Source organism: Chiloscyllium punctatum, chromosome 39, assembly GCF_047496795.1.
Source record: "Chiloscyllium punctatum isolate Juve2018m chromosome 39, sChiPun1.3, whole genome shotgun sequence".
Classification (NCBI taxonomy): Eukaryota; Metazoa; Chordata; class Chondrichthyes; order Orectolobiformes; family Hemiscylliidae; genus Chiloscyllium; species Chiloscyllium punctatum.
In genome coordinates this window covers 22,861,844-22,876,911 of record NC_092777.1, presented here as the reverse complement: position 1 = coordinate 22,876,911, position 15,068 = coordinate 22,861,844, and the positions used below count along the sequence as shown (strand labels likewise).

Sequence of the window (15,068 nt, the reverse complement as noted above, 5' to 3'; positions counted from 1 at the left end):
TCCTTAGTTAAGTTGCTGTGTTGGGTCAGTTAAGTTTCCAATCGTTAAGTTATTCTAAATTCTGTTTTCTTTTGTTTGTGTTTCAACTGTAGTATTTAAATAAACTTTGTTTTACTTAAAGCCGAGTGGTTTGACCAGCTGCATCTCACCTGGAATATCCAATTCACATCTGCCTTTAAAATAAGAAAAGGTTAGGGTCTAGGCTATCTTCTTAAAATATTTTGAGGGGGTCTGGCCTGGTCCCTAACAGCAGCTACCCACAGGAATTGTTCCAAAGTCTGTGAAATCTTGGAAGTTGACTACCAATGCATTTATTATTTCTACAGCTACTTCTTCATGTACTCTGAGCTGTAGATTATCAGGGCCTGAGGATTTGCTAGACCTTAAATCCTATCGGTTTTCCCAACACCACTTCCGTGCTAATACTTATTTCTTTTAAATTTCTTCCTCTCAGTAGATCTTGTGTTCTCCAACATTTTTGGGGCACTATCCGTGTTCTCTTTTATGAAGACAGAACCCAAATATACATGTAATTCACCTGTCATCTCTTTGTTTCCCTGTTTAACTTTCCCTTATAACTTTCCCTGTTTCTGATTGAAAGGGACCTGGAACAAACTGACAACATGGCAACATTATTAAGGATCAAATTACACGCAAAGATTTACAAGTCTAAATTTAGCTTTTCGACTGTTTAACAGAACAAGAGACTCATATTGATATCAGCATCTTTCACGACCTCAGAACTTCTTAATGCACTTCCTGAAGTGCAGTGAATGTTGTAATGCAGGGGGTTTACTTTAAGCAACCAGTTTACACAAAGTAAATTCTCAAATGATTATAATGACCAGATGCTCTGTTGTCGAGATTGAGCCACAGTTTGCAAATGAAAGATTTGCATTTTGTTTTTGTTTGTCATGGGATGTGGGTGTTGCTGGCTGGGCCAGAATTTATTGCTAGTCTCTCATTGCCCTTGAGAAGGGGCTGTGAACTGCCTTCTTGAACTGCTGTAGTTAAACCCATAATGCTGTTAGGGAAGACTTCAGGACCTGACCTGGTGACAGTGCAGGTATAGGAGTACAATCTCAAGGTAGGGTGGTGTGGACAGGAACTTGCAAGTGCATTCCCCAGCAAATGCTAACCTGAAACCCATATAGATAAAAGAGGACATTGCCTGTGGTCACTGAAAACAGAAGGGTGTCCCACTGTAAACTTTCCTATTGTACTTCACGTAGCAGTTTCAGCCATTGTACCTGTTGAATGAGGAGGTTGCAGCTCTCCTGTAGGAGGACAATGATACGTGCTGGAGTGTTGTAGTATTTAGATCTAGCCCAGATTAGACATATCAAGTGCATGAGGCAGCTAATCAGGGGCTTCACCTCATTGAACTCCACACTCTCAATATCCTCGAAATGGCGCTGGAGTGGCTTCAAGTGTAGATTAATATCCCTCGCCTCAGTCAGAGCTGGCAGCAGATTGGAAAACAATATTAGACAAAATAAAACCATCTCTTTATTACACAGAATGGTTTAGCCATATACAACTGTTGCTTAGGTTGGGTCTAATCAGCTTACAAATGCTCAAGTATTTTGCAATTCAGTTGGGATGTCACAGTCTGTCACTCTTCCACCAGGATTAGTCACCACTTCTGTGTGAACATTCTGCTGGTAACTTCCAGCTTTGAATTTGCTTTGTCTTGCTGCAGACCAAGACAGAAATTGGAGAACATTTCCAGGCAGAGCCCTCTCAGCAATTGTAACTTCACCTCATTAACACAAGCACCACACCAGACTGCAATGGGAACAAAATCTGTTCCTTAAAGTTGAAGCCTTGTCTTTTTAGATCTAATCTAAAAAAACAAGGCTTCAACTTTAAGGAACAGATTTTGTTCCCATTGCAGTTTGGTGTAGTGCTGCGTAAACTGATAAAATTCTTACAAATCCTAGAGCTATGAGATTGATGAAGATACCACCCATATACACACAGAGGAACTAAAAGAAAGCAAATGGAAGGACAAAAATCAACAGACTGTGCAACAGTCACAACTTGTTAATTACGGCTCGATTTAACCTCTTTGGACTTTAATGCATTTTAACCCTGGACCTTTGCAGCTTATTAAATATTCACAGCATTCAAAGGACAGACCTTTGAAACAAAAATAAAATACAGCAAAGGTGCAAATCTGAAAACACTCAAATCAGGATGTGGCGGTGCCAGTGTTGGACTGAGTTGGACAAGGTCAAAAATCACACAACACCAGGTTGCAGACTAACAGGTTTATTTAAACACACAAGTTTCCAAGCCCCGCTCCTTCTTCCGGTGTTAGTGAAAGAGGGAGACCTTAGACAGGCTCATGAAGCATTTGTGGAGAGGGAAGCAGAGTGGTTAGGCAAGGATTGCCCTTTAGACCTCGACATACCCTCACTACGGTGGAGCAATCGTCCAGCAATGACTATCCCTCAATTGGTTCATTGGTGGTCAGAGGGCAGGCTCACCCTGCAATAGCAAGTGGGGTCTCAAAGCTGGAGGGTCATAACACACAAGAACAGAAGAAATTGGAGCAAGAGTAGGCCATTCATCTTCTTGAGATGAGCCCTCCATTCCATAGGATCATGCGCCGTCTGTGCCAGGCTTCCTTTTTCTTGCCAGCTCCTCATAGGCCTCAAAATTTCTAAAAGAATTTATCTATCTCCTTTTAAATGTATTCAATACTCCAGCCTCCACAACTGTCTGGGGGAAGAGACCTCCAAACATTCACTACCCTCAGAGAAGAAATTCCTTCACATTTCAGTTTTAAATGATTGTTCCCCTATGCCCATAGAAAATTGCACCTTTTTTTTGTAATATGTATATCTAGCCAATTTACTTTTCTGGTCAATTTTCTTCCTTTTTGTAAGCTTTTTAGTCATCACAAGAGTCCCACATCTTCTGGCCTGTCATGAGGTTTTTGCCACCATATATTGCCTTTTTGATTGGATACTTGCACTGTTAACTATGGGTGGTTCATCCTTCTCATCAAGGCTTTCATTTTGACTGGAATAATTCTGAAATATCTGCTTAAATTTCTGTCACTGCTCATCACTGATCATCCCCTCGGTGTATTTTCCTCGTCTGCTTTAGAGAACTCTTCCTTCATATAAGGTAAGTGCTCCCATTTAAGTGGTGGACCTTGAGTTAAGACGTGAGCTGCTCTCCCTCAAACTATTATTCCTATCTCATTGTACATTACTAGGTACACATTAGTCGGCTAGGAATAGCCTGTTGCCATGTAGATCTAAAAGAAAAACCCAATACACACCATAAACCGGTTGTTCATGTTACTATTGTCCACCCAATTTGTCTAGTCAATATACACTTGCAATGCCCTTCTCACTTGTGTTGATAATTCCCCATTTATACTTTGTCTCACAGTGATGCAATTTTTCAGGGGCCAAAGGCAATTCACACCCCTGACTTCTTTCCCTCGCCATTCCTCATTTCCGCCAAATTGATTCTTACATTATAAGCAACTGAACCTATATCACTATTCACCATGAGATCAATACCCCTCTTAGTCATACAGCACAGAAACAGACGCTTCAGTCCAAACCAGTCCATGCCGAATATAATCCCAAACTAAACTAGCCCCACCTGCCTGTTCCTTGCCTTCACTGATAACACTATCCCAACTCCTTTTACTTTTCCCTTATTTTTCCAAAATTTCAATTACCCTTGAGGATTGAATCCCCAGTCCTGGTCACCCTGCAACTAGTTCTCAGTGACAGGTATCAGCTCATCGTCATTTATTTCATTTTGTGCCAACATGTAATCTATCTTGTTGCAAATACTCCATGCATTCAGGTTAAGGGTCTTAAGCTTTGACTTTTTCTTGTTATTATTTAGTCTCGTTCTGATTTCTGCTACTTTCTTCTGCTTATATTTTCTGCCCCTCCCTTTGATTTTCGTTCACCTCTTCACTAACCTGCTATCTCATTCAATGTCAAAGTCATAGAGATGTACAGCACAGAAACAGACCCATCGGTCTAACCCATCCATGCCAACCAGAAAACCCAAACCAATCTCGTCCCATCTGCCAGCACCCGGCCCATATCCCTCCAAACTCTTCCTATTCATATACCCATCCAGATGCCTTTTAAATGTTGCAATTGTACCAGCCTCCACCACTTCCTCTGACAGTTCATTCCATACACGTACCACCCTCTTCATGAAAAGGTTTCCCCTTAGGTCTCATTTCTATCTTTCTCCTCTCACCCTAAACCTATGCCCTTTAGTTCTGTACTCTCCGCACCCCCCCCCCCCCCCCCACACCAGGGAAGAGACATTGTCTGTTTATCTTATCCGTACCCTCATTATTTTATACACCTCGAGAAGGTCACGCCTCAGCCTCCGTGCTCCAGGGAAAACAGCCCCAGCCTAATCAACGTCTCCCTATAGCTCAAGTCCCCCTGAGCAGTGGCAGATAAAGTTTAATTCAGATAAATGCGAGGTGCTGCATTTTGGTAAAGCAAATCTTAGCAGGACTTATACACTTAATGATAAGGTCCTAGGGAGTGTTGCTGAACAAAGAGACCTTGGAGTGCAGGTTCATAGCTCCTTGAAAGTGGAGTCGCAGGTGGATAGGATACTGAAGGCGGCATTTGGTATACGTTCCTTTACTGGTCAGAGTATTGAGTACAGGAGTTAGGAGGTCGTGTTGCAGCTGTATAGGACATTGGTTAGGCCACTGTTGGAACATTGTGTACAATTCTGGTCTCTTTCCTGTCGGAAGGAAGATCCTGTTGTAATCTGAAGTAACCTTCTTCGCTATCCACTACACCTCCAATTTTGGTTTCATCTTCAAACTTACTAACTGTACCTCTTATGCTCACATCCAAATCATTTATATAGATGATGAAAAGTAGAGGACCCAGCACCAATCCTTGTGGCACTCCACTGATCACAGGCCTCCAGTCTGAAAAACAACCCTCCACCACCCTCCTCTGTCTTTTACCTTTGAGCCAGTTCAGTATCCAAATGGCGAGTTCTCCCTGTATTCCATGAGAGCTAACCTTGCTAATCAGTCTCCTATGGAGAAACTTGTCGAATGTCTTACTGAAGTCCATATAGATCACGTCCACCACTCTTCCCTCATCAATCCTCTTTGTTACTTTTTCAAAAAACCAAATCAAGTTTGTGAGACAGGATTGCCTATGCACAAAGCCACGCTGACTATCCCAATTCAGTCCTTGCCTTTCCAAATACATGCACATCCTGTCCCTCAGGATTCCCTCCAACAACTTGCCCACCACCAACTTAAGGCTCACTGGTCTATAGTTTCCTGGCTTGTCCTTACCACCCTTCTTAAACAGTGGCACTACGTTAGCCAACCTCCAGTCTTCCGGCACCTCACCTGTGACTATCGATGATACAAATATCTCAGCAAGAGGCCCAGCAATCACTTCTCTAGCTTCCCACAGAGTTCTCGGGTACACCTGATCAGGTCCTGGGGATTTATCCACTTCTATGGGTTTCAAGACATCCAGCACTTCCCCCTCTGAATATGGACATTTTTCAAGATTTCACCATCTATTTCCCTACATTCTATACCTTCCATGTCCTTTTCCACAGTAAACACTGATGCAAACTACTCATCTCCTGCAGTTCCACACAGAGGCTGCCTTGCTGATCTTTGAGGGGCCCTATTCTCTCCCTAATTACTCTTTTGTCCTTAATGTATTGTAAAAAACCCTTTGGATTATCCTTAACTCTATTTGCCAAAACTATTTCATGTCCCCTTTTTGCCCTCCTGATTTCCCTCTTAAATATACTCCTTCTGCCTTTACACTCTTCTGAGAATTTACTCGATCTATCCTTACATATGCTTCCTTCTTTTTCTTAACTAAACCCTTAATTTCTCTCATCATTCAACATTTCCTATACCTACCAGCCTTTCCTTTCACCCTAACAGGAATATATTTTCTCTGGATTCTCGATATCTCATTTAAGATTAGATTACTTACAGTGTGGAAACAGGCCCTTCGGCTCAACAAGTCCACACCGCCACGCTGAAGCGCAACCCACCCATACCCCTACATCTACCCCATACCTAACACTACGGGCAATTTAGCATGGCCAATTCACCTGACCTGCACATCTTTGGACTGTGGGAGGAAACCGGAGCACCCGGAGGAAACCCACACAGACACGGGGAGAACGTGCAAACTCCACACAGTCAGTCCCCTGAGGCGGGAATTGAACCCGGGTCTCTGGCGCTGTGAGGCAGCAGTGCTAACCACTGTGCCACCGTGCCGCCCACTAAAGGGGGCATTTCTGAAGGCTTCACATTTTCCAGCCATCCCTTTACCGGTGAACATCTGCACCCAATCAGCTTCTGAAAGTTCTTGCCTAATATCGTCAAAATTAGTCTTCCTCCAATTTAGAACTTCAACTTTTAGATCTGGTCTAGTTTTTTCCATCACTATTTTAAAACTAATAGAATTATGTGCGCTGGCCCCAAAGTGCTCCCCCATTGACACCTCAGTCACTTGCCTTGCCTTATTTCCTAAGAGTAGGTCAAGTTTTGCACCTTCTCTAGTAGGTACATCCACATACTGAATCAGAAAATTCTTCTCCATCTAAACTTTTTATACTATGGCAGTCCCGGTCTATGTTCGGAAAGTTAAAACCTCCTACCATAACCACCCTATTATTCTTACAGATAACTGAGATCTCCTTACAAATCTGTTTCTCAATTTCCCTCTGACCATCAGGGGGATATAATACAATCCCTTTCTTATCCTTTCTCATTTTTCAAACTTCCTATCAATTGAGCCCTACTTTCCCCTTCATTACTTTAATGCCTTTTCTACAAATGTAGTCATACAATTCACTAGGACATTTGTTCAAATAATGCTCATTCCAACAGAACAGAACAGCTCTCTCTTGCCTAACCACAGGTACCAATGTCCCTTGAATCAGAAGCCCTTTCTCCCACACAATCTTGATCAAATGGATCAATGGGCTGAAAAATGGCAGATGGAGTTCAACCTGAACTAACAGGACATTGGCAAGGCCTCTTCTGGAGTACTGTATCCAGTTCTGGTCACCCAGTTATAAGAAGGATATTATTAAGCTGGAGAGGGTTCAGAAGAGATTTACCAGGAGGTTGCCAGGTTTCAGTTATAAAGGAAAGCTGAATAGTCTGGGACTTTTTTCACTGGAGTTGAGGTTGAGAGGCGACATTATGAAAGTTTATAAAATAATGATGGGTATAAATAAAGTGAGTGGTAGTTGTCTTTTACTTAGGATAGGGGATTTCAAGGCCTGGAGCACAAGATGATCAAATTCTTTTCCACAAGAGGGTGGTTCGCACGTGGAACTGAGGAAGTGGTGGATGTGGGGACAGTTGCTACGGTTATAAGACATTTGGATAAGGACAGAAATAGGAAAGGTTTGTGAGTTATTGGGCCAGGAGCAGGCAAGTGGGACTAGTTTAATTTGGGATTATGTTCAGCATGGACTAGTTGGACCAAAGGGTCAGTTTCCGTGCTGTATGACTTTATGATTCTTAGATCCACACATTTACCTCTCTAATCTTACTTGGCCTATGTTAATTTTTGCATGATTCAGGTAGTATTTCTGAGATCATCTTTCTGGTTCTTCTTTTTAATTTAGCCCTAAGCTGTTCGCAATTACTTAACAGAACCTCTGCCCTCGTCCTACCTATTTTGTTGGTATCTACTTGATCCATGACAATTGAATTCTTCCCCTCCCACTGCATGTTCCACAGTCTTTGGGGATCTCTGTCTTTGCTACAGATAACAGTATCAATTTCCCAAAGTGCGCTATCCCAAATTAATACTACATTTTATTTTTCTTGATCCCCCACCCCCCGCACCATGTGAATGGTACTTTGGATCATGATGCTGTAATCAGTTTGCTCAGCATCCCTACAATTTATGCCCTTATCCACACTGGGAGCAAGAATCTTACAGTCACATCCTCCTATCCCTGACCACAGGACAGATTTGATTTAGTTAATTTAAGGGCTATGACCGTCTCCCAAAATAAGGTAATATGAAGGCACAATACTGAGATGCTGGATATCAGAAACAAGCACAGAGAATGCTGGTGAAACTCAGCAGGTCTGGCAGCGCTTGTGGACAGACTGAGTTAACACTTGGAGTCTGACTCTTCCCAGAACAGTGAAACCTGAAATTAAGTGTCCAGCTACCCCTCCCTGCTGCAATGCAGTTTCTGCAGCACAGACTCCAGCTCACCAACTCTGAGCCGATGCTCTTTAAGTAGCCAGCCCTTGCTACATGGTGTGTTCAGCATGGATTGCACCAACATCCACCAGTTCCCACATACTAAAGCTACAACACATCACCTGCGCAGCCATCGCTATTCGACTCAATTAATTTGCATTTTAAATATTTTAGAAACAAATTTACTAACTGAAGTCTTCATCTGGAATAACATCTCCTGATTTACATCATCAAATCAGACAAAAAAAAGAGACACAGAAGAAACGCCCAGTAATCACTTCCCTCACACATCACACATCAGCTCCAGCAGATAGAAATGAACTCTTTGACCTCTGGTTTTTAATTTCCTGCCATCACAGTCCTTCTCATTCAAGTCCACTCTCCCTAGTCCTCACCTCAGTCAGTAGAGGGCCCTCCAGTATACCAGGTAAAAACAATGACTGCACTTGCTGGAAACCAGAGTCTAGAATAGAGTGGTGCTGGAAAAGCACAACAGTTCAGGCAGCATCCGAGGAGCAGTGAAAAAGAGGTACCTTCATTTTGAGATGCCTCTCAACAGCTTCTTAAACTTCTAAACTGAGAAATGTCTTCAGCAGCCAGGTCACTATGGCATGAATGGGGAACTACTCCACAGAACATTCCTGATGAGGGGTTAAGCCCAAAATGTCAACTTTCTTGCTCCTCAGATGCTGCCTGACCTGCTGTGCTTTTTCCAGCACCACGCTTTACTGACTGACTTCTCCAGCATCTGCAGTCCTCACTATTTCTGAAAACTACTCCACTTCCCAGCCAGTGACTGCAGTTGTAGATCGGCAAACAGGGAGGATCCCACAGTCTTCCTGAAGCACTGATTCCATGGTCTGTCACTGCAAGGGAAACGATAGCCAGTTCCCTAAGCCTCACGAGGGCTTGGAGGAAAATGGCCACATACAGAATGGTTTGGGAGAACGTTCGCATCAGCTGATGGTGCTAAGCCCCACACTCAGTCCCAATATCTAAAGATCTGAGGGATAAACTAGCAAAAGAACAATCAACACTGCTTCTCTCTCTCTCCACAAAAGCTTCCTGACTTGCTGAGTGCTTTCACTATTTTCTTTCTAACTCAATGCAACAGTTTCACAAAAACACATTTACCCAATTATCAATGATAATCACAGGCCGACATAATAACACATCAAAAAGAAAACTGAAAATAAAAGGTCATTTTAGATTGTGACAACAAAGTCAGGGATTTCAGAGGAAATTTCTCGCGCTTGAGGTCGAACCTGCAACGACGTCACTGAACATGGTTTTGAACACTGGGAAATAGCTGCTCTCCATCCTCTCCAGTAACTCCACCATCAATTGCACCTTCCTAGACTTCAGTTGATCGTAAATACATGCCAGGTTGGTGCACCTGAGGCGAGGTGAGATCATAAAGAGAAACAAAAATTATTTGCAAATAGGAGGACAGGAACAGCAGTATGCCTTTCAGCCCTCAAGCCTGTCCCATGCATCGGCAATACATCTGGCTGACAGCACAGTTCGAGAAATTCATCTCAAAACCAGGTTTGCTACACCAATTGCATAATTATTCATCTAGCTTCATAACTCCTGATACTGAACACAGGAAGGATTGGAAAGAACTGGCATTAACTTTACATTATCATTCCCCATAGAATTGTGCTAGTGTGAATGTTCTGGAGATGACCATTTATTATATTTTGACTTTCAGTAATGCTAACACCTCCTTCCCAAAGAGCTACTGGCTTTGCTTATAGGGATATCGATTGGGTATCAACTAGCTATTTGACTGTAGATGGTACCACATGTCAGTCTGGGACTACATTGCTCACACCTTTGAATATAAGAGTTGGGGTATCATTTGAGGTTTTACAGGACATTGGTGAGGCCTTTTTTTAAGAGTACTGTGTCCAGTTCTGGTCACCCTGTTATAGGAAAGATATCACCAAACCGGAGAGGGTCCAGAAAAGATTTACCAGGAATGGAAGGGTTGAGTTAGAGGGAGATCCTGAATAGACTGGGACGTTTTTCACTGGAGTGTAGGAGGTTGAGGGGTGATCTTACAGAAGTTTTTAAAATGAGCAATATAGATAAGGTGAGTGGCAGGTGTTTTGTTTTTCCCTGAGGGTGGAGGATTTCTAGACTCAGGGTGCACTTTTAAGGTGAAAGGAGAAAGATGTAAAAAGGACAGGAGGGGCAACATTTTATACTGAGAGTGGTTTGTGTGTGGAATGAACTTCCAGAGGAACTGGTGAGTGTGGGTACAGTTACAACATTTAAACAATGTTTGACCATGTTCAAGAATAGGAAATGTTTGGAGGAAAATGGTAGAAGAGTGTGCTGCTAGAAAAGCACAGCCGGTCAGGCAGTATCCAAGGAGCAGGAAAGTTGTTGTTTCAGGCATAATGCCCAAAACTTCAATTTTCCTGTTCCTCGGATACTGCCTGACTGGCTGTGCTTTTCCAATACCACACTCTTAGATTCTGATCTCCAGCATCTGCAGTCCTCACTTTCACCTTGGAGGAATATGGGCCAAGTGCCGGCAGGTGGGACTAGGTTAGTTTGGGTTTTTGGTTGGCATGGACTGGTTAGACCAAAGGATCTGCATCTGTGCTTAAATGACCCTATGACTATCTCCTCACCTCCCCTCAATGCAAATATCCTCTCCAATTGGTTAGCTCTATAGCAAGCTGAAACCTGGCTTTTCCTCTTGTAACCTAGTACAACTAAACTTACTTTTGCTTTTGATTTGACTGCTTGGCCAACATAGAATGGGAATAGGACAGTATTTCCCTCAAAGGAACATGTGCTGCTTAATTCCTCATTGTCATCAACCATCACAAAAGGAGAGCTTTTCATTTCACATCAACGTTCAATTTTTTTCTTGGAAAGTCAATTCACAGACAGAATTGGGCACGTGCAAAGTTTTGAAGATTGGCAGGTTATTAAAGAATGACAAGTGGTAGCTCCTTAGCATGCATCTTCACACAGTATGAACTTATCAGGTCAGGAGAGTTCACAACAAAATGCACACATGAGCTTCAAGGATTGGAAGGGAGTGCATGCCTCCAGATAAATCAGAGGGTGGAAAGGAAGCAGATCTTCTAGTGAAACCTCTTCTTTTTGCTATCTGACTAAATGAAGTTCACCTGGAATTGACAGAACAATACATAGTGTTCTTGAGACACAGGCTCAGCGGTGTCCACCACCAATTCGCTCCTCTTGGTCATACCACCAAACATCAGCTAAGGTTAAGTATGGCTGTGCTAGTCCAGATGGAGAAAGTGAGAGATTAAGGAACACTCTGTTGGATAACATGGGAAAAGGGAGACCAGGGAGAGAGAGAAAAATGCTTTAAGTATGTGGTTTCATTGCAAAGCATGCATAGTAATCTGATCTTCGATATTAGCAAACGTTAGTTTGACCATCTGTGATGTCCCAAATACAAATTAAATTGAAATTGACTGCTGTTTCTTGTTTTAGATTCCTAACACAAATTAAATATCATCTAAACAATATAGTGAATGCAGTGCTCAGTTTGGATAGAGTTATCTACAAGTTTCCCTTATAATTAAATGGGATGTGATAGCCTCATGGTATTATCGCTGGACTGTTAATCCAGAGACCCAAGTAATGTTCTGGGAACTTGGATTCAAATCCCACCATGGCAGGTGGTGGAATTTTAGTTCAAAAAAAGGGAAAAATCTGAAATTCAGAGTCTAATGATGACCGTGAATCCATTGTCGGAAAAACCCACCTGGTTCACTAATGTCTCTTATAGGAAGGAAACTGCTATCCTTACCTGGTCTTGTCTACATGTAACTCCAGATCCACGGCAATGTGATTGACTCTTAATTGACTTCTGGCAATAAATGCTGGTGTAAACCAGCAATGCCCTGATATCATGAATGATTTTTTTAAAATTTAAATTCTCAAGTCTGAATGCCATAATTATTCATGGGAAAGTGCAATTCATACATTTCCGATGATGGTTTTGAATCCACTCGCTGTGTGGTGCTCCCTAACAGATAAGGGACTGTTGGAAAGACACCATGACCTCAACAAAATGAGTCAATGCAGAACAGAAACAGCTTTGGGTTTGTATTTGGGACATAATAGCTGGTCAAACTAATATACGCTAATGTCCGAGATCAGATTACTATGCATGCTTTGCAATTAACTTTACGTGTTTAAAGCATTTTCTTTTTCTTCCTGGTCTCCCGTTTCCCATGTTATCCAGAGTGCTCCTTAATCTCTAACTTTCTCCTCACAAACTTCTAAGATGTAGAAGATTTAATAGCAATTAGCAGTAGATACTCAGACTGGTAGCCTTTTCGTTGATAAGAGGTACTGAAGCCATTGAACAGATATTAATTGCCGTTCCAACTGTTATCAATGCAGCAAAGACTATTGATATAAATCAGGGAAGTCCTGGTTCAGTGTCACACATCTGACTGGATGAAGTGGTTGTCAGCGGGAGAGCCACTGGGACACTATCTTGGCTGAAAAATACAGTTTTAACATAGACTTGCAGGGACGCAAAAGACCTGCGCATCACAATGATCACAATAATTTACAGAAATAGTCTAGCATAATGGTTATTGTACAACAAGGTGAGTAATGCAGAGGCATGGACTGATATTCCAGAGACACAAATCACATCCAACCATGGAGCTCAGTAACATATTTCGGGTTCATTTAAAGCACAGGGAACAGAAAGTTAATCTCAGAAATGGAAACTGCTGACTTACTGACTTGTTGCAAAAACACCTGCTTCACTATATAACTTAGGCGGGGGAGAAAATCTGGCATGCGTACAAGGTCTGGCCTGTTTGCAAATGTAGGCCCACAATGTGATTGACTGAAAAATAGCCAAGCAAGCCATGCAGTTTCTTTTCAAGAAGCTGACTCACCATCATTACTTCACGATGAAATAAAGATGGGGAATCAACTTTGGCATTGCCAATAATGCTCATAGCCCAGGAATTAAAGAATAAAATTATATATTTTGACTTGATTGTGTTATTTCTGTGAGCAAAACAGTAACTTTCTGGCAACTATCATATCTAATCAAAAGTACAGTAAAATAAACAAAGAGACAAAAAGTATAAATTGGCCCATGTAATGTTAGTTAACTGTTACCTGTTTTTCCAGAACTCCAGCTCCACATTTGGGTTGGGATTGCAGCCTTTGAGCAGAGGTTCAGAAGAGTCTTTCTTCAGCACCTCATTGATCTGGTGGCTCCAAGCAATAATAACAGATTCAATAGAATGTACAATGCCTTTGTCTTGGACATCCCCACTGCAAGAAGACCACAGAAATATGTTATATGCATATTTAATGTATTACTTAAACTGAAGGATTGGATTTCTTCAATCTACTGCAATCTTAACACTTTATGATCAGACTCTATTCCATCTGAAACTCTAATCCATCTGAAACTCTTTGAATCACTTCAAATTGCTGCTAGAACAATGTTTTATTAATTACCATTCTTTTATTACACTATAATTTGTACACCATTGTACCTATTGTCTTGATGTGTCAGGAACTACAGTGTTGTCTTGCGAGTTTTGCACTTCTTATGCAGCTTATGCCACCCTGTGTATGATCGTGTGGTTTGTGATGTCCATGTAGTACCTTGGTCCTGGAGGAACACTGTCTTGTTTTTACTGTATCTGTTGTATATGGAAGAAATGACAAATAAAGCCACTCTTGATTCTTCATCTTACAAGGTGAAACATGGAGATTTTTCTTTAACTCTTTCCTTGAGTGTGGATGCCAAAGAATATTGAATTCTCAATACTTTGTTCAAGACTTGTAAGTATTGTTTCTTGCAACATGAGCCTTGGAACACATGGAAGGCTAAAAGATCATAAAACAGGGATTCTTTATTCTACTGACATCAGGTCATTACAAACATGAAGGGAAATTAAGGTTTAGTATTAACAGAATGAAGCCAGTGGTATTTATTGGATTGAGGAATCCTTTGTCTATCTATCACTTCTTCCCATTAACTCTCCTTCCCACAAAAACAGATTGCTTTTAACCAAGAAGAGTCCATTCAGCTGCTCCAGCTGCCCTCCCTCACTGTCACCACCTGCTGCCAGGAGGTTATATCATTAAATTTGGCTGAAAAGGGAGAAAAGTTATGAAGAGTGACTCCAAACTGATACAAGCTTGTGTTTAGGAACATTTTGGGAATAGTTTTGCAGTCCCTTAATAATTAACCAGTTCCCCTTACCAGCCCACACTACCCACCTATACCCAAGGTAATGAAGACACAATTGGAGACTACAGTTGTATTTCTGACAACATGGCGTATTTCCATCATTCCTGTAGCAGTTAAAGATACTTTGCTACCAATTCAGTGGAAACTTCCAGAGATGGCAACCTATGCATGTCAACTGTGTGAGCTGCTATTGATAAAGATTGTTGCTCCCCTATTCTTTTGCACATAGTAAACTGCAGGGATGGCTGGATCTGCTGTGGTAAAGGTGAATTATTTCCTGGTCTAACTATAAGAATCTCATGGATAACAAGAACTGAAGTGCTGCTTATCAGAAGACAGCTACAGGTTTCACTGATATGATCAGTGTAACAAAGACTTGAAGGAAGACCAGATAATAGTTTTCACCCCTTAGAGATTCTCACCCATGAAAGTAATAGCATAAGGAGCCACTGCTCAGTCCTTGGAGAAGCACTGTCTTTACTTGATCCTACTCTCCATCGTGTTAAGTGGAACTCCCACTGTGCTAAATGGGATAGATTTTAAACAGAAAACGACTCAAAACTGGGCATCCAAAGAGATACTATGGGCCA

The 15,068-nt window shown here is 41.8% G+C and overlaps 1 protein-coding gene across 2 annotated transcripts in view; it reads right to left on the bottom strand.

The window, feature by feature from the left end:
* The window catches only part of dnah9 (dynein, axonemal, heavy chain 9), a 507,475-nt gene that overhangs the window by 460,170 nt on the left and 32,237 nt on the right, over positions 1–15,068 (bottom strand). For both annotated transcript variants that reach the window (XM_072558306.1, XM_072558307.1), the window contains exons 3-5: positions 13,389–13,547; positions 9,509–9,639; positions 1,251–1,462 (exon numbers count right to left, since the gene is read on the bottom strand). In XM_072558306.1, the coding sequence (XP_072414407.1) occupies positions 1,251–1,462; positions 9,509–9,639; positions 13,389–13,547 (502 nt within the window). The remainder of the gene's footprint in view (positions 1–1,250; positions 1,463–9,508; positions 9,640–13,388; positions 13,548–15,068) is intronic.